The following is a 20,404-nucleotide window of genomic DNA, read 5'->3' as shown; positions in this document are numbered from 1 at the left end:
CCTGGTTCCCCAGTGGGTGGGCCTCTTGTCCACCCAGGCTCATCCATGTCTACGCCCCTGATGCAAACAGCACACGATGACAATTGCGCATCACAAATAGCCTACTAACCACTTCGGACTAAACTTGTTCAATGCCTGGTTTGCATACCCATTGTTGCCTTAGTTAGCATTTACTGGTAGATATCATAAATTGAAACTGGCTACCGATGTCATTCTGTGAGCTGCTCCATGCCAAAACCAGTTGAGAGCTGCAAGCTCTTGCTACCTGCAGATAATATTCCGTGTGCAGCGCGCATGTGAATATATTTCACATGTTTGCGGTTGTGTAGGCTACTTTGGCCATCATTTCTCTATTGTACTACATAATTGATAAATCGTATACCTCCACTACACTACTTTGATACGCATCAATAGGGATTAAGAAGTGAGTATAAGCAATGCCCACTGAAAAAAACGTGGGTATACGGTTTATACCTGCATATACCCTCCACTACACCACTGGCCCTTTGTTTTACAAAAAGTACACTGTCCTACACGCTGGTGTTACAGTTGCTGTCCTTTCAGAATCACAAACTTGTCACACACTGAAGGCCTATAGGTTCGCCCTGTGCAAACATGTCTCTAATAGATATAAAGGCTGTTAAGATATTAATGTTTCAACAAAGGAGTGTATGTATTTGGCCTGGCGAAGCGGTTTAATGCACTGACTGAATGGAAGCTGATAATTATGAGTTTTTTGCTCCGCTGGTCTCGGCTGGTCCTCAATGTGTCCGACACCGAGACAACACCGATACACTCAATATGTGGTCTCGAGACCAGACTCGAGACCTCTCAAGTACTACAACACTGGTTACTAATATTGTATCTCTGTTGACACTAGTATGGTATCAGTTTACTAGTAACTCAGTTGACACTAGAATGGTATCAGGTTACTAGTATTTCTGTTAACACTAACATTTCAGTGAAAGCTAACTAGACAGAAAGTCTAATGAGGTTTACACATCCCCAGGCCAGGCCAGGTCAGATGATGACGTCTGATATTGGTGATAGCTGTGTGCTGGGTCGGGGTCCAATGTCAAAGTGCACAGGCCAACGTTTACTGAGGAGGAGCACCGAAAGCAACAAGACATACTAGAGCAAAAAGGATAGGCAGGTGATTGGCCCCCTTCACACAGGAGAACAGAACTGATAAAACAATATGGGGCTGATATACTGTACATGTCCACCTCAGTCAGACAGAAATGTATCTGTTATGGACCCAAGGGCAGATTATATATCATAAATTGAAATATTCTCTTAAATTCTCATCAGCTTTTAACTGTTATAAGTGTACTTACAGCTAATGGTCAAACACAATATGAAGATAGCACACATCTTATGTAGGTTTACTGCACCACCCATTTATCCAACGGACTGGCTACACCAACACAAAACGACTTGCAGTGGTGTAAAGTACTTAAGTAAAAATACTTTAAAGTCTACTTAAGTCGTTTTGGGGGGTATCTGTACTTTACTATTTATATTTTTGACAAATTTTACTTCACTACATTCCTAAAGAAAATAATGTACTTTTTACTCCATACATTTTCCCTGACACCCAAAAGTACTTGTTACATTTTGACAGGAAAATGGTCCAATTCACACACTTATCAAGACAACATCCCTGGTCATCTCTACTACCTCCGATCTGGCGGACTCACTAAACACAAATGCTTTGTTTGTAAATTAATGTCAGAGTATTGTAGTGTGCCCCTGGCTATCCGTAAATAAAAAAACAACAAGAAATTGTGCTGTCTAGTTTGCATAATGTAAGGAATTTGAAATTATTAACACTTTTACTTTTGATACTTAAGTACATTTTAGCAATTCCATTTACTTTGATACTTAAGTATATTTCAAACCAAATACTTTTAGACTTTTACTCAAGTAGTATTTTACTGGGTGACTTTCACTTTTACTTGAGTCATTTTCTATTAAGGTATCTCTACTTTTACTCAAGTATGACTTTTGAGTACTTTTTCCATACTGACTACTTGTCATTCTGCACAATACCATTTCCCCACTATTTTAAAATGTCCCAGTGATTCCCATTTAGTTTATTGGATAATATCCTTGATCTACATCTAGCATTAAATACGGTTTATGATCTGTTGTCACATTTATGGAATCTGATGTTGCTGGGTGTGTAGATGAATATAGAATGTCTCAGTGGGTTTGAGCATGGTGCTGACGTCAAGGACTGAGGGTTTGATTCTGAATTCAGGAGCATTGGAGGCCTAACAATACATGTTTGGAGGATCAGGAACATGTCTTAATACGCAAGGCCATTCATTAAATCAACGACCATTCATTCTTCTATTTCTAGGCATAATCGTAATCAAAGGTTGATGGAGTGGACTGCACTGATATGTCCTTTATAAAGCATGTCTTTGTTTCTAGTGTAGATCCCTAAATAGACCATCACGCCACAACACAGAGCGTGTTTTCCCAGGTGGCCAATCTGCTAGTGCAGCAAATAGCCCACCTGATAAGGCACCAGCCAACATCTTGATCGTGTGGATTGAAAGCCGCTGTAACAGGACAGGGCAGTTTCCTAACAAAGTGTTAAGGGGACTCTTCTATGTATGGTGGTGAAGGGCAGCTGAGTGTTTCCTCTGGGGAAACGTTGTTGAAACATCGTTGAAACGTTGTCTCCTGCTGCCTAGACAACACTACTGTCAACAAACACGCAGGAGGGTAATCAAATAGTAATCTTCCCTTTATAGTGCACTATTTTTGACCAGAGCCTATAGGGCTCGGGTCAAAAGTAGAGCACTGTGTAGGGAAAAGGATGCCATTTAGGACACAGCTTTGTACTGAGGATTTGGGATAACAAGCCCACTGATGACCAATATGTTAATGTGCAGCACCATTAAATGTAATGAGAAAATATTCGCCTATTTTTATGACAATCACTTTGTTGTCATGGGGGAACACTGTTCGAACTGTGTTTCGCTGCTCCACACAAATGTATGCTGGGCACACAGCAACACTCTACACGATTTATGGTCGCACTATCTTTCAAATTACAAGACACAAGTAGAAGCATTGCTGGCAGTATTTGTTCTGCATGCTGAAGGAAATACTGTGAGGAATACTGCTACTAAACCTGACAGGAAAATGAATCAAATGAAGCCAACAAAGTCATCAAAATCTGTGATGTAAATTTATGCCAATGTCTTTCTAAAATGTTTGTTCACAAACTGGAACCGTATTCATAGTGTTTCAGAGTAGGAGTGCTGATCTAGGATCCGCCCTCCCCTGTCCATGTAATCTTATTAATTATGATCTAAAAGGCTAAAATGATCATAGATCAGCACTCCTACTCTGAGACCCTTTATGAATACAGGCCCTGAGCTTGTTTTTTCATAGTTAATTAAGCCAAGAGATATTCCTTACCCCCAAGGCCGGGTCGAAGGCGATTATCATAGCCATCTAGAAGTCTGTCAAGGATCCGTGTGAAGAGAGTGATGTTGTTCTTGAAGGCATCTGTCGTAGGATCAGCAATCACCGGCCTGGGAGACAGACAAGTCAGATTGATGAGGCCTTTGCATAGTTACTCCAGAGGGAATGAAAGAGAGGAGATAAAGTCAAAAGGTAAAAGAACATACATACACTCCCCCTTTCCCAAGCACCCTCCCAGATGACCCAGTTCTACGCTGAACATTTGTGTGCCATCTGATCTTGGAGCAAAAACACAATTGAATATGCAAATGTCATCAGAGCTGTATATTCATGAATCCAATAATCGGAAGAGGCATACATGAATTAAATGTGCTCTCGTTGCATGTGATTGATGTGGATAATTTCTTGGTTAATCAATTGACTGAAAATATTGGTTTCTTGATTGATTGTATGCTAATATCAGTCTACCAGCTATATTCATAAGGGGCTCTTGATACAGTGACTTAAGTGCAACGTGCCAAAAATTCTGGAACCATGACACTTCCTAGTCAATTTGAGAATTACACTATGTTACTAAGATAAGCTGTTACAAACTGAGGCTACAGACACTGTATAGGCTATAGGCTACAGATACTGTATGATGGTCATACAGTACAAGGTCCCACTTTACAACGTGTCCTAACACATTCGTATGCATTCCCATAGTAGTTACATAGGTACAATTGAGATAACTGAGTGATCTCATGGAATGTCATTCCTTGAGCATTGAAATCAAGTGCTATTTACATATTAGTGACTCATGCTCTGATGATAAACACATCATACAGAGTGTGGCTTTAATGAAGAGCACTTCTCAATGGCATCTGATGTGAGCCCTGCTTTTTCTGACTGAGAGTAGCGACTGTACTCTATCGCCACCCACAGGAACATAATCAAAAAATCACCCCACTTCATTTATTTCACAAAGCCCCCCACGTCGACAAAGCCTAATTGATGTTCACCATGCTAAATACATAGGCTATTCATAGGGTAGGCTACTAAAACATAGTATCCCAACATTCGGTTATTGTAGTGTACAAAACAAAAATAATTCAATTCCAAACCCCAGATATAGAAGACCTTCAGTCTTCCTGTGTAATGTGACAAAACATAATTTATTTAAAAAATGTATTCAAGGACTTACCTCGTTTGCCAGAGGAGCGTCAGTGAGAGGCAGATTAATAGACATTGAAAAATGTAGTCTCTATTCTTCATATCTGCATGTACACCTACATACCAGGGAAGACAATAAATAATGGAGCCATAACGGATCAAGCTGTTGATTTTGCGTTTCTTTTTCTAGGCGTAGGCCTATTTGTACTGGAATATATTCAAATTAACACACAATAAACACAGATAATAAATACCCAGATACAGTATTACTGGAAATACTTAATTTGAATGCGCGTAGAAAAAACATACATTACATTTAATATTTACAGCATGTTAACTAGGGAAACTGCAATTAGAATTCAATGACACGTAGGCCTAACATGCCTCTGTTGAATAGTAATTTCCACTGCTTACAGAACATTTAGCGTTGTTCAAAAGAGCGTCTCCTTCTCAACCACCGTTCTAAAATCCCTTGCTCGTGTGCAGAAATGTTTTAGGGATATCCCCACTGAGATAAACTCTACATGATATCTACGCTAGGCTACTTAGGCTGTATGAGATCAGCGGAGACACAGACAGGAACTCTCACATCATTCTCATCACAAAACGACTTTTCATCAGCGAGGAGACTCACCTGGAATGCAGGACGTAGCCTAATTGCAAGCAATTATTCGTCCAGAAATTGAGCCAGATGTGAAAGTTGAACCCAATGGAACCACTACGATGTCTCTCAAGATGGAATGAGCGCGCCGCGCGAAAACAACGAGAGTGATACTTATTATAAATTCAAAGCACCAATAAATCACAGTTATGGCAAATTAATAATGTAATAGCTAGTAAATGTATAGTCCTTGATGTCGCTGGGTCTTGTTCAGCATGTAATATTTTCAAATTCTGCTTCCAATTCAGTTTACCTCGTGATAGGGGAAAGGCACACACGCTCCGCGACTCTCTCTCGTCTCTCTCGCTCTCTGCTCTCTCGCTCTCTCGCTCTCTCATACACACACACTCACACACACAAACGCGCGCGCGCACATACACACAAAACTAAAAAGACGGGTGCTAAAGATAGTTTGTAATCCATAATGCAATCAAAGGTTTTAAACGGTTTTGCAATTAAAACATTTAATTAGTACACATTAAGGTTGACCAATATTTGCTTATACATTTAAAATGAACATTTCTGTAATCTTCTTGAAAGCTGCTTGGAAACCACTTCCATCTGAACAAACATATTTGAATGATTTATTGAATTCTGGAAATGCATGAATTGCCTCATTCAGTCTATATGGTCTATAATACTATTGTTAGCATATCCTAACTAGTGGATACATTGATTATGTCTCCAGTTTCTTATTTAAAACTACATTCAAATCAAGAGCAATGGCCATGGTGGCACAGTGATATGTAGGTGGCTAGTGAGTGGGTGGATGAAACAATTCGAATGGCAAGGAAGGAATATGCATGGAGAACAACATAAACTTGGTTACATTGACAAGTTTACAACCAGATTCAGCCAGTCATAACTCCTTAGCTGAGAGACATCCCCCCAAATTACTTCATGTTTCAACAGGGAAAGAAATTGTTGCTGTAAAAGGTAAGGAATAAACACACCACCTCTCAATCAATGAATCAATACACTCTTAGAAAAAAAGGTGCTATCTAGAATTAAAAAGGGTTCTTCGGCTGTCCCCATAGGAGAATCCTTTGAAATAACCCTTTTGGTTCCAGGTAGAACCCTTTTAGGTCCCATGAAGAACCCTTTCCACAGAGGGTTCGACATGGAACCCAAAAAAGTTCTACCTGGAACCAAAAAGGGTTCTTCCTGAAACCAAAAAGAGTTCTGCCAGAACCCTCTCTTTTCTAAGATTGTACTTAGCCAAATCTCACAATTCAATATAGGCTTTTGGGGCAAAATAACTTCCATGTAATTACATAGTGACATCCCTACAAATAATGTCAACAAGCACATGCAATGAGATAATCTACGTTCAAATGTGCCCATCCATACTGCTACCTAGATGGCACCACCCAACACACACTCTCTCCCTTCCTTCTCCTCTGTCCTTTCTCCCCTCCCATCTGCTGAATCGTTCGCAGTGCTTTCTCCATTCTCTTTGTCCTCTCCTCGTTCTCCCTGTTGGTTACATCTAGTTTTATGGACTGTTAAATGGCCAGCAAACATGTGAGATTTGCTTCCGGGTTCCAAGATTAGGTTACAGCACATGTTAATAACCTTTAACCAGCCCACTCTTTCATCACAACACCATTTCCCCCCCAGCATTGAGCCATTACAGCAGCTCATCACCCTGTTGTCATTCCAAACCAGGAGGCTGCTTTCATTGATCCCATTACTGGACATATTTGGGAGTCTGTGACAGGTCATCAATGGCACTTTCATTCTCATTGCCATGACCTTTGAGGGTCCCAGTCCCACCGTCCAGTCAAGCCTGGAATGAACTGGGTACACTACCTTCATGGATGAAAGGGAGACCAGTCTGGCAGATTGAATACAGTCCAATGAGGTCAAGCAAATCTTAAAATTTGCTGCACAAAGAGATTTTATCTCAATTTCTGTGCCCTTGGCAAAGAACACTTTATGTAGCCAGAAAAAGATAATGAGTGACCACAAGTTAGTATGGCACAACATTTCTATTGCTAGGTGATGCATCACATTAAGCTTACTGGACTGATGGGTTGATCTCTGGGAAAGATGACTGAGTGACACGACAAGATGATTCATGCAGTTGAAGGAATCTGGATAGGAATTGAAAGTGCGATTGACACAGTTGGGGAATACCTGCCAAAATGTACCCTCCCTGTCCTGAATGATTTTCCACAGTACAACAGTGGCAGTGGTTCTCCTTCTATATACAGTAGCTTAATTCTTGTGTGTTTTATTTCTCATTTGTTTTAGTTTTTTGTTTTCTATACTTTTTCCCCTACCGTACCATCCCTACCCTAATTGGATTAAACTAATGGACAATAATACTTCTACAGCTACTTTTTCCCCTTTGTTTAACTGTGCATCATTGAGCAAGAGCTTGTAAGTAAGCATTTCACTGTAAAGTCTACACCAACTGTATACGGCGCATGTAACAAATACAATTTCATTTGATTTTAACAATACTCCGAGTCGATATTCACGTCATAAGAAGGAATTCCACTCGACCATGCCCACAGGAGTTCGAGGTGGGGGAAGACGCATTCGAGCATTCGACTTCAAACTAGGAAACGAAATAGAATCCATCATTCTATATTGTGGTAGGCGGTTTTAGCAACAGCCGTGCTGGACCGTGGTCGATATGGATGATAGTTCTGATGGTATGGATGGGGGTGATGAAAGTCATGGATCTGGATGATCTGTGGTGAAAAGTAAAAAGAATGGCGCTGCTATATGCACTGCTGACAGTAGTGTCACTTCTAGTGTTGAGAACGTGAAGAGGGTGAAATACTAAAGTAATGATGTGTCGGAGTGGAAAGTTGTAATCGTGTTTGATGCAACCACAGGGTCTCATCTACACCCTATTAGATTAACCAATGCCGTTAAGAAAGAGATAAGTGAAGTCACATTAGCCCGGTCCATTGGTAATGGTAGACTGTTAATATTCTGTGCTGATCATGTTCAGCAAGGGAAGATTCTGAAAATGAAAACTCTCAATGGGAAGAAAATCACAAGTCATGTCCCTTGAGCTTTGGCTAAGCTGAGGGGGGTCATTTCTGGGGTTCCACTATCTATATCCATAGATGATATAAAATAAAATGTAGAGGGGGGCATAGTGGTTGAAGCCAAAAGGCTGTTCAGTAAGAAAGAGCGGCAGAGAAGTGAAAGCCTGTCAGTACTATTCATGTTTGAGAAGGTTGTACCTAAGAAAGTACAGATGGGCTTCCTGGCTTTCACTGTTAGAGAGTTTGTCCCACCTCCATTAAGGTGTTTTAAATGCCAGAGAATTGGACATGTAGCGGCTCTGTGCAAAGGAAAGAAAAGATGTGCGAAGTGTGGAGGGGAAAATGATTATGGTGAATGTGGGAAGAATGTCAAGGTTAACAGCTGTAATTGTACCATTGAGTAACGTGGGTGAGAAAAGGAAGGTGTTTCCTTGGTGGACTGAAGAGTGAACTGCGGCTATTCGAGAAAGAAATAGGGCTTACATACAGTGGGGAGAACAAGTATTTGATACACTGCCGATTTTGCAGGTTTTCCTACTTACAAAGCATGTAGAGGTCTGTAATTTTTATCATAGGTACACTTCAACTGTGAGAGACGGAATCTAAAACAAAAATCCAGAAAATCACATTGTATGATTTTTAAGTAATTAATTTGCATTTTATTGCATGACATAAGTATTTGATCACCTATCAACCAGTAAGAATTCCGGCTCTCACAGACCTGTTAGTTTTTCTATAAGAAGCCCTCCTGTTCTCCACTCATTACCTGTATTTGTCATGATTTAACTGGATTTGAACCCAAATGCAGACAACTACACCGGGCCAGAGAAGGTTTAACAGGTTTATTTACAAAGTTCAATTTGTCCAGGTTTCCAATAATAGGGGAAGAGCAAGTCCAGGTTTACAGGGAGGGTAACAGATCCAGGTTCAGAGCAGGTGTGGTACCGTAATGTCCTAGTGTCCGTGGTGAGTCCAAAAGGGAGGTCCGGTTGTGGAAAGCAGGATGATGGTGGCAGGAGTGAAGCGGAGGCAGGAGTCAGGTTCCAATAATCTGTGGCACAGGAGAAAAGTAACTAGAACAGGCCAAAAACACAAAGGGCGAAACAAGCAGGTTGAGTCAACAGCGAAACTAACATGGTCGTCTTGACTTTGATCTGACGATGAGTGGCAAGTTTGACCGGGTCTTAAAGGCTGAGGTGATTATGGTGAATGAGCTGCAGCTGGAACCCTGACTCCCGCACACCAGACTTCACTCCTGCAATCAAGGACAGACAGAGGGGAGGGGGAGAGCAGAGAGAGAGCTACCTAGCAGCAGTAGGCCTAACAGTATTAACTGCACCTGTTTGAACTCGTTACCTGTATAAAAGACACCTGTCCACACACTCAATCAAACAGACTCCAACCTCTCCACAATGGCCAAGACCAGAGAGCTGTGTAAGGACATCAGGGATAAAATTGTAGACCTGCACAAGGCTGGGATGGGCTACAGGACAATAGGCAAGCAGCTTGGTGAGAAGGCAACAACTGTTAGCGCAATTATTAGAAAATGGAAGAAGTTCAAGATGACGTCAATCACCCTCGGTCTGGGGCTCCATGCAAGATCTCACCTCGTGGGGCATCAATGATCATGAGGAAGGTGAGGGGTCAGCCCAGAACTACACGGCAGGACCTGGTCAATGACCTGAAGAGAGCTGGTACCACAGTCTCAAAGAAAACCATTAGTAACACACTATGCCGTCATGGATTAAAATCCTGCAGCGCATGCAAGGTCCCCCTGCTCAAGCCAGCGCATGTCCAGGCCCGTCTGAAGTTTGCCAATGACCATCTGGATGATCCAGAGGAGGAATGGGAGAAGGCCATGTGGTCTGATGAGACAAAAATATAGCTTTTTGGTCTAAACTCCACTCGCCGTGTTTGGAGGAAGCAGAAGGATGAGTACAACCCCTAGAACACCATCCCAACCGTGAAGCATGGAGGTGGAAACATCATTCTTTGGGGATGCTTTTCTGCAAAGGGGACAGGATGACTGCACCGTATTGAGGGGAGGATGGATGGGGCCATGTATCGCGAGATCTTGGCCAACAACCTCCTTCCCTCAGTAAGAGCATTGAAGATGGGTCGTGGCTGGGTCTTCCAGCATGACAACGACCCAAAACACACAGCCAGGGCAACTAAGGAGTGGCTCCGTAAGAAGCATCTCAAGGTCCTGGAGTGGCCTAGCCAGTCTCCAGACCTGAACCCAATAGAAAATCTTTGGAGGGAGCTGAAAGTCCGTATTGCCCAGCGACAGCCCCGAAACCTGAAGGATCTGGAGAAGGTCTGTATGGAGGAGTGGGCCAAAATCCCTGCTGCAGTGTGTGCAAACCTGGTCAAGACCTACAGGAAACGTATGATCTCTGTAATTGCAAACCAAGGTTTCTGTACCAAATATTAAGTTCTGCTTTTCTGATGTATCAAATACTTATGTCATGCAATAAAATGCAAATTAATTACTTAAAAATCATACAATGTGACTTTCTGGATTTTTGTTTTAGATTCCGTCTCTCTCACAGTTGATGTGTACCTATGATAAAAATTACAGACCTCTACATGCTTTGTAAGTAGAAAAACCTGCAAAATCGGCAGTGTATCAAATACTTGTTCTCCCCACTGTACATGATTTCCAAAGGAAGAGAGCTTTAGTACGTAGGGTCATTAAGTCCAATCGAATTCCAGTTTTGGTTGTGTGTCAAAAAATATCTGTAACTGATAAAGAAAAAGCTGCCTTGTTGGGGAAGACTTTTGCTAGGGTACATAGTGGGGTTACTTGGGATGAAGTACACTGCCAGTCAAAAGTTTGGACACACCTACTCATTCAAGGGTTTTTCATTATTGTAGAATAATAGTGAAGACATAAAAACGATGAAATAACACATATGGAATCATGTAGTAACCAAAAAAGTGTTAAACAAATTCAAATATATTTTATATGTGAGATTCTTCAACTAGCCACCCTTTGCCTTTATGACAGCTTTGCAAACTCTTGGCATTATCTCAACCAGCTTCATGAGATAGTCACCTGAAATGCATTTCAATTAACAGGTGTGCCTTCCTAATAGTTAATTTGTGGAATTTCTTTCCATCTTAATGCGTTTGAGCCATTATATATAGATAGCCCTATTTGGTAAAATACCAAGTCCATATTATGGCAAGAACAGCTAAAATAAGCAAAGAGAAACAACAGTCCAACATTACTTTAAGACATGAAGGTCAGTCAATACGGAACATTTCAAAAACGTTGAACGTTTCTTCAAGTGCAGTCGCAAAAACCATCAAACGCTATGATGAAACTGGCTCTCATGAGGACAAACACAGGAATGGAAGACCCAGAGTTACCTCTGCTGCAGAGGATAAGTTCATTAGAGTTACCAGCCTCAGAAATTGCAGCCCAAATAAATGCTTCACAGAGTTCAAGTAACAGACACATCTCAACATCAACTGTTCAGAGGAGACCACTACTAAAGGACACCAATAATAAGAAGAGGCTTGCTTGGGCCAAGAAACAAGAGCAATGGACATTAGACCAGTGGAAATGTGTCCTTTGGTCTGGAGTCCAAATTGGAGATTTCCCACCGTAAAACATGGAGTAGGAGGTGTTATGGTGTGGGGGTGCTTTGCTCATGACACTGTCTGTGATTTATTTAGAATTCAAGGCACACTTAACCAGCATGGCTACCACAGCATTCTGCAGTGATACGCCATCTCATCTGGTTTGGACTTAGTGGGACTATCATTTGTTTTTCAACAGGACAATGACCCAACACACCTCCAGGCTGTGTAAGGGCTATTTTACCAAGAAGGAGAGTGATGGAGTGCTGCATCAGATGACCTGGCCTCCACAATCTCACAACCTCCACCCAATTGAGATGGTTTGGGATGAGTCGGACCGGAGAGTGAAGGAAAAGCAGCCAACAAGTGCCCAGCATATGTGGGAACTCCTTCAAGACTGTTGGAAAAGCATTCCAGGTGAAGCTGGTAGAGAGAATGCCAAGAGTGTGCAAAGCTGTCATCAAGGCAAAAAGTGGCTATTTGAAGAATTCCAAATATAAAATATATTTTGATTTGTTTAACACTTTTTTGCTTACTACATAATTCCATATGTGTTATTTCATAGTTTTGATGTCTTCACTATTATTCTACAATATAGAAAATATAAAAAATTAGAAAAACCCTTGAATGAGTAGGTGTGTCCAAACTTTTGACTGGTACTGTATATAAGCAACGCAGGTGTGAGATTTTAAATGTTCATGTTAATGTATGTAAGAAAAGGAATACTGTTGACTCTTCTTTGGTTGCTGTTTTTACCATACATGAGGTGTTCAGCCTTAATATGCTGTGGATATTCAGCCCCAGGTCATGATCAGTTGTGCTATCTTATGTTTAAGCATCTACTTGATGAGGTCATACATGTTCTCCTGGGATTATTTAACAAGATTTAGAGTGAGAGGGTTATACCTTCTGGTTGGAAACATGCAGTAATATTATATTTTGTAAAGCCTGGTAAGTAGCCTGCATGTGCTGATAGTTATAGACCAATAGCACTGACCTCTAACTTGTGTAAACTGATGGAAAAGATGATAGTCAAGAGATTGTCATATTTGCTGGAACATAGAGGTTTATTGAGTCAATGTCAAAGTGGATTCCGTAAAGGTAGATTTACTTTGGATGCATTAGTAAAGGTGAGCAATGAAGTAAAAAAAAACTCTGGTCATGAAATAAGTAATGGCTACTGTCTTTTTTGACATTGAAAAGGCTTATGACACTATGTGGAGAGAAGGCCTACTGATTAAGATGGAAAGACTTGGTATTGGTGGGAGATTATATACTGGGTTCAGGCCTTCTTATTTAATCGCTCTTTTCGAGTTAAAATAGGATCCATTCTATCTGATGCCTATGGAGTTGACAATGGTATTCCTCAAGGCAGTGCTATCAGTCCTATTTTGTTCAACATTATGATTAACAATGTGTTTTCAAATGTAGGTAGGGGAATTGGGTATTCCCTATATGCTGATGATGGAGCTATTTGGAAGAGGGGAAGGAATGTCTCTCATGATCAAATCTATTCAGGAAGCTATAGTGGATGTTGAAAGATGGTCGATTGACTGGGGTTTTAAATTGTCAGTGGCAAAGTCTTGTATGTTCTTCTCGAAGAAGAAAGTTGCTGATAATACACAGTTGTTTCTGTATGGACAGCCTATGGGGAGGGTTTCTAAGTACAAATATTTGGGTCTATGGTTCAATGAGCGATATACATTGAAAGATCATGTCATAAATGTTGAAACAAAGTGTAAGAAGGTGGTTAATCTTATGCGCTCGGTCTCTGGTTATGAATGGGGTGCTGACAGACAAACGTTGATGGATATTTATAGAGCTCTGATAAGGACGAGAATTGATTATGGGTGTATCGTTTATGGAACAGCAGCAAAGACTTGGCTTCAGAGGCTGGACAGAATCCAGCATATAGCTTTAAGGATATGTATTGGTGCATTTAAATCAACATCTGTATGTGCCTTACTAGTGGAGGCAGGTGAGATGCCTTTGGATATACGGCGTAAAAAAATCGTCATTAGTTTATTGGGTTAGGTTGAAAGGCTGCGAGTTTGAGCATCCCACTGCTACTGTTCTAGATGACTGTTGGGAATATACTAGTAGACAAGGCAGTGGTTTTGGTTGGACAGTTGGAAAGCTTGCTTATGAGAGTGGTTTGAGGGAGTTGGAGGTTGGCCCTTCTGTGGTGATAGGGGATGTTCCTCCATGGTTACTCCCAGATCCTGTTGTTGATCTAACCTTGGTAGAGAAAATGAAAGATGGTCAGAAGTCGGTGATATAGGGAAACTGGTTGGCAATTACATTAGTATAAGTTTTTATGCTTTTTTACCGCTTTTCACAGATGGATCCAAGGACCCAGATAGTGGGCGCTCAGGAGCAGGTATTTACGTTCCTGAATTTGATGTGCAGATATGTAGAAGACTAATAGATGAACTGTCAGTATACTCAGTTGAACTGTTGGTGATAGTAGTTACCCTCCAGTGGGTGGAGAATGTACAACCTGTTAGAATTATTGTTAAGGCTATGGTTCAACCCAGCATTCAGAGAAACAACACGACAAAGGGAGTGGAAGAAAAAATATTTAATAAAAGTTAAAATTATCATAGTCCAAAAACAACTGAAGTAAGGAACAGAGTGGGCTAGTCGAATCCGGAGGAAGGAGTGGCTGAGGCAGGCAGGCAGGCAGGCAGGCAGGCAGACCGACAGGCAGGAAGGCAGGCAGGTTGGGAGGTATGTCCGAACTGCAGACAAAACAAACAACTGGTTAAGGAGAGGGAAGAGCCAGGCTGAAGACTAAGACAAAATAACTTTACAGGTGCCAAGTTACCGCTCTGGTAAGAACAACGATCTGGCGCCGGTGGAGAGCCATGCCCAGGAATAAGTAGTGTAGGTTGATGAGAGAATAGGATGCAGCTGCGTAGGCAGGAATCACTGGAAACAACCCACAGCTGCACAGGAGAGGCAGATCCTGAGCCCGCCCCCTGCTCCACTCCAGACACACCCACATAAAGGGGACAAACACACATACAACAGAAAAAGAGGGGACAAAACAAGGAGGAAGGGAAACAGAACAGGGAGAGACAAGCTGCCCACATAACAGTACCCCCCCCTCAATGGTCGCCGCCTGGCGACCCACCAGGCCTGTCAGGGTTGTCGTGATGGAAGTCCGTGATCAGCTGAGGATCCAACACAAAACGCTTAGGGACCCAAGACCTCTCCTCTGGTCCATAACCTTCCCAATCGACTAGGTATTGGAGACCCCTACCCCGCCTCCGAGAGTCCAGGAGCCTACTGACGGTGTAGGCCGGATGGTCGTCAATGAGGCGAACAGGTGGAGGTGGATCAGCCGGCGGACACAAAAGGCTGGAGGACACAGGTTTCAGTTGGGAGACGTGGAAGGTAGGGTGTATCTTCATAGCAGAAGGCAACTTCAAACGAACCGCAGCGGGGTTAATAATGGACTCCACCACAAACGGACCCAGGTACCGAGGAGACAGCTTGCGTGATTTGGTACGAAGAGGTACGTTCTTAGATGACAGCCAAACCTCTTGACCAGGATGAAACACAGGTGCGGGAGTCCTGCTCCTATCCGCTGTTGTCTTGTTCCTGTCGGTGGTCCGAAGCAATGCTTCCCGAGCGTCGCTCCACACTCTCTGGCAGCGGCGGAGGTTCTCCTGAACCGAAGGAACAGCCAATTCCTTCTCCTGAGCAGGAAACAGAGGGGGTTGATAACCCATGGTAACCTCGAAGGGTGAAAGACCGGTGGCAGAGGCGGTGAGGGAGTTGTGGGCGTACTCTATCCAGGGCAGATGTTTAGCCCAGGATGATGGATGTTGAGCAGCCACACACCGAAGGGTTGCTTCGAGGTTCTGATTGGCTCTTTCTGTTTGACCGTTGGTCTGGGGATGAAACCCTGAGGACAGACTAACGGAAGCACCCAAAGCAGAACAGAAACTCTTCCAAACACGGGAAGTAAACTGTGGGCCTCTATCAGATACGATGTCCACAGGTATTCCATGGGGACGGAATACATGTTGGACTAAGAGGTCCGCTGTCTCACTGGCAGACGGTAATTTAGGTAATGCTATATAGTGGACAGATTTAGAGAATCTGTCCACAATGGTAAGTATAGTATCATTACCTTCAGACTTGGGTAGGCCGGTGACAAAATCCATGGCAATGTGGGACCAGGGACGGCTGGGAACTGGGAGGGGTAGCAGCAGCCCCGAAGGGGACTGATGGGAGGCTTTGCCCCGAGCACAGGTTGAACAGGCTGCCACAAAAGCCCGAACGTCAGTTTCCATTGAAGGCCACCAAAAATGTCTCCTAAGCAGCGTCAACGTGCGTCTCATCCCAGGGTGACCAGCAAAACGGGAGGTGTGAATCCACTGCAACACCTGAGACCGGACCGTCTCGGGAACAAAGAGTAGGTGGGGAGGTCCATCACCCGGTCCCGGGTCCGTGGCAAGTGCAGTCTTCACAAGAGACTCGATCTCCCACTGAACAGCCGCCACGACGCATGAGGAAGGCAGGACTGCCTCAGGCTCGCTGTTCTCCGAAGGGTCAGCAAACTGGCGGGACAAAGCATCTGGTTTAACATTTCTTGACCCCGGTCTGTATGTAAGAATAAAGTTAAACCTACTAAAAAACAGGGCCCATCTGGCTTGGCGTGAGTTGAGTCTCTTAGTGGCTTGGATGTAAGCCAAGTTTTTGTGGTCAGTCCAGACCACAAACGGCAATTCAGCTCCATCCAGCCAGTGCCGCCACTCTTCCAGTGCAAGCTTGACCGCCAGCAGCTCCCGGTTTCCAACGTCGTAATTCCGTTCTGTGGGTGACAATTTCTTGGAGAAGAAAGCACAGGGATGAAGCCTCTGGTCAGTGGGGGAGCGCTGGGAGAGGACTGCTCCCACACCTGAGTCCGACGCGTCCACCTCCACAACAAACTGCAGAGAGGTATTGGGGTGTATCAACACGGGGGAGGTGGAAAACAGTTCCTTCAAAACCCCTACCGCCTGCTCCGCCTCAGGGGACCACCGAAAAGGGACTTTAGGAGATGTGAGTCTTGTAAGGGGTGCCACCACTCTACTAAAACCCTTAATGAATCTCCGGTAGAAGTTAGCAAAGCCCAAAAATCGTTGAAGTTGCTTACGGGTGGTGGGTGTGGGCCATTCCGTCACTGCCCGGATCTTCTCGGGGTCCGCCTTCACCTGCCCGCTCTCAATTATGAATCCAAGGAACGATGTAGACTGTTTGTGGAACTCACACTTCTCTGCTTTGACGTACAGCTTGTTCTCCAAGAGCCGTTGAAGGACTTGACGGACGTGTGACTCATGCTCCTCGGGTGACTTGGAAAAAACAAGAATATCATCCAGGTATACAAAGACAAACCGGTTCAGAAAATCCCTAAGAACATCGTTCACCATGGCTTGGAAAACCGCAGGGGCATTTGAAAGCCCAAAGGGCATGACCAAATACTCAAAATGTCCCAGTGGAGTGTTGAAAGCGGTTTTCCACTCATCTCCCTTTCGGATACGGACAAGGTGATAAGCATTCCTGAGGTCGAGCTTGGAAAACACTGTGGCGCCATGCAGAGGTTCAAAAGCTGAGTTGATGAGTGGAAGGGGATACTTGTTTTTAACAGTTATGTTGTTTAAACCCCTGAAATCGATACAGGGGCGTAACGACTTGTCCTTCTTTTCCACGAAAAAGAAACCTGCACCCAAAGGAGACGACGAGGGACGGACTATGCCCGAGGCCAGAGAATCACCAATGTACTGCTCCATTGCCTCTCTTTCCGGTCGGGACAGATTGTATAACCGACTAGAGGGCAAGGGAGCACCAGGAAGCAGTTCAATAGGGCAATCATAAGGCCTATGTGGTGGTAGAGACAGAGCCTTGTCCTTACTGAAAACCTCCGCTAAGTCATGGTATTCTTTGGGGACAGATGACAGATCAAGAGGAGCTGAGGGAGGAGTTGGGTTACACTTAGTGGGGGGAACCGCTGACCTAAGGCACTCTGAATGGCAGTTAGTGCTCCAACTGAGAATGGTGTGACGTGTCCAATCAATTTGTGGGTTGTGAAGAGCCAACCAGGGGAAGCCAAGGATTAGGGAGGTAGCTGAGCCAGACATAACTCTTAGCTGAATGTCTTCACAATGATTGCCAGAAATCACTAGGGAAACGGGAGTGGTTTGATGAGTTATCTCCGCGAGGAGGCGCCCATCAAGGGCTGTGACCCGAATGGGGGTAGGTAGTGGCTCCATGGGGATACGAGCTTGTGTAACGAACTGGTGGCTAATAAAGTTGTCTTCTGCACCTGAGTCTATGAGAGCTGAGAGTGGCAAGGAATGACTCTGGAAACGTAAGGTTACAGGTACTTGTAATCGGGGAATGATGGGTTCAGGATCTAACTCTGGACTCGCAAGTAGACCCACCGTTACGAGCGAGCCTTGTCTTTTGGCCGCTTTAGGGCATGTAGCCAGAATGTGTGTGGCGTCTCCACAGTACAGGCACTCACCCGCCTGGAGGCGCCGTTGCCGCTCTGCTGGAGGTAGTCGAGCTCGACCCACTTGCATAGGTTCCTCCTCTGTGCTCGGAATGGAATCAGGAACAAGAAGCTGCCGACTCCGGAGAGGCGAGACTCGAGTGGTTGAAGGCTGGGGAACTCGTCCTCCTAGATGTCTCTCCCGCAACCGATTGTCCAGCTTGATGGACAGGGAAACGAGAGAATGTAAATCATGTGGCTCATCACGAGCAGCCAGTTCATCCTTAATGGCTTCATTCAAACCGTTTAGAAATGCTCCCTGAAGTGCCACATTGTTCCACTTGGAGTCCGCTGCCAACGTCCAGAACTCAATTGAGTACTCTGCCACACTGTTAGAACCCTGCCTCAAATTAAAAAGTATCTTGGAGGAATTACCCACATGGTCAGGATGGTCAAAAACAGTCTTCAATTTAGCAGAAAAATCAGCGAAAGTCAATCCAGTCAAATTTTGATTAGAGCACACAGCCTCAGCCCAAACCAGAGCTCTCCCTCTTAACAGCCCCAGAACATAATGTACCTTAGAGGAATCAGTAGAAAATGACAGTGGTCTCTGCCGGAAAATCAAGTCACACTGAAGCAAAAATCCCCGGCACTTGTCCAATTCACCATTGAATGGTTCAGGCGACGTGACAGGGGGTTCCCGATGGAACGAAGCCTGCATCATGTCCGAGGAACCAACTTGGGGTGCATCAAACTGGGGGTCAGAGAGAGATGGAGAACTGATAACAGACAATTTAGAGACTTGTGTAGTTAACTGAGTCACCTGGTTCAGCAGTTGATGATTATCTTCCAGAAGAGTCCAAAGCAATTGGTCATGCTGTCCTAGCAACGTTCCTTGAGCCTGGATAGCTTGTTGGAAGCTGTCTTCGTTTGCCTCGTGTTGTTTCTCTGTTGGGTCCATGGCCAGATCGTTCTGTTAAGGCTATGGTTCAACCCAGCATTCAGAGAAACAACACGACAAAGGGAGTGGAAGAAAAAATATTTAATAAAAGTTAAAATTATCATAGTCCAAAAACAACTGAAGTAAGGAACAGAGTGGGCTAGTCGAATCCGGAGGAAGGAGTGGCTGAGGCAGGCAGGCAGGCAGGCAGGCAGGCAGACCGACAGGCAGGAAGGCAGGCAGGTTGGGAGGTATGTCCGAACTGCAGACAAAACAAACAACTGGTTAAGGAGAGGGAAGAGCCAGGCTGAAGACTAAGACAAAATAACTTTACAGGTGCCAAGTTACCGCTCTGGTAAGAACAACGATCTGGCGCCGGTGGAGAGCCATGCCCAGGAATAAGTAGTGTAGGTTGATGAGAGAATAGGATGCAGCTGCGTAGGCAGGAATCACTGGAAACAACCCACAGCTGCACAGGAGAGGCAGATCCTGAGCCCGCCCCCTGCTCCACTCCAGACACACCCACATAAAGGGGACAAACACACATACAACAGAAAAAGAGGGGACAAAACAAGGAGGAAGGGAAACAGAACAGGGAGAGACAAGCTGCCCACATAACAATTATAGTATGCTCAGATTCTCTGTCTGTATTGAATAGTTTATCATCTGATAAATCTAATAGGAGTGACCTACTATTGGAGGTATTAATGTTATTATGTAGAATTGAGAGACTGGGTGTAGTAGTGAGATTCTGCTGGGTCCCATCACATACAGGTGTGGAAGGGAATGAAAAGATGGGACTCTGAGCCCAAGGGCCGGCATTTATATGCCCTCCAAAGAAAGGTCGGGGACTAAGATTCAAAGGTCAGATTAGAAAGGAGGAGGTGGTGTTTGCTCGATTGCGCTTAGGACATTGTACATTGAACTTGTCATTACATCTGGTGGGCAAGCATGTGAATGGTTTGTGTTTGGAGTGTATGGTCAATGAAATGGTGGAGGACGTGTCGTTATATTGCTGTAAGTATGTTGAAGAGAGGGAAAGATTGAAGTGTAGGGTCATTGATGTTGGGGGGGGGGGGGGGGGGGGGGGGGGTTGGAAGGGATTTTGGGGATGGGGGAGGGTCTAT

General features: G+C 43.9%; 1 protein-coding gene across 1 annotated transcript in view; it reads right to left on the bottom strand.

Annotated features, from left to right (window-relative positions):
• The window catches only part of LOC311107770 (gamma-aminobutyric acid receptor subunit alpha-2-like), a gene marked incomplete at both ends in the record, with an annotated part of 46,886 nt that extends 42,188 nt beyond the window's left edge, over positions 1-4,698 (bottom strand). The window contains 2 exons of the mRNA XM_084150301.1: positions 3,439-3,554; positions 4,628-4,698. Coding sequence (XP_084006427.1) covers positions 3,439-3,554; positions 4,628-4,698 — 187 coding nt within the window. The remainder of the gene's footprint in view (positions 1-3,438; positions 3,555-4,627) is intronic.
• Positions 4,699-20,404: the final 15,706 nt, after the last annotated feature.

Source organism: Coregonus lavaretus, assembly GCF_964263955.1.
Source record: "Coregonus lavaretus genome assembly, chromosome: 32".
Lineage (NCBI taxonomy): Eukaryota > Metazoa > Chordata > Actinopteri > Salmoniformes > Salmonidae > Coregonus > Coregonus lavaretus.
The sequence above is the reverse complement of the archived record's forward strand: the minus strand, read 5'-3'. Positions and strand labels throughout refer to the sequence as shown.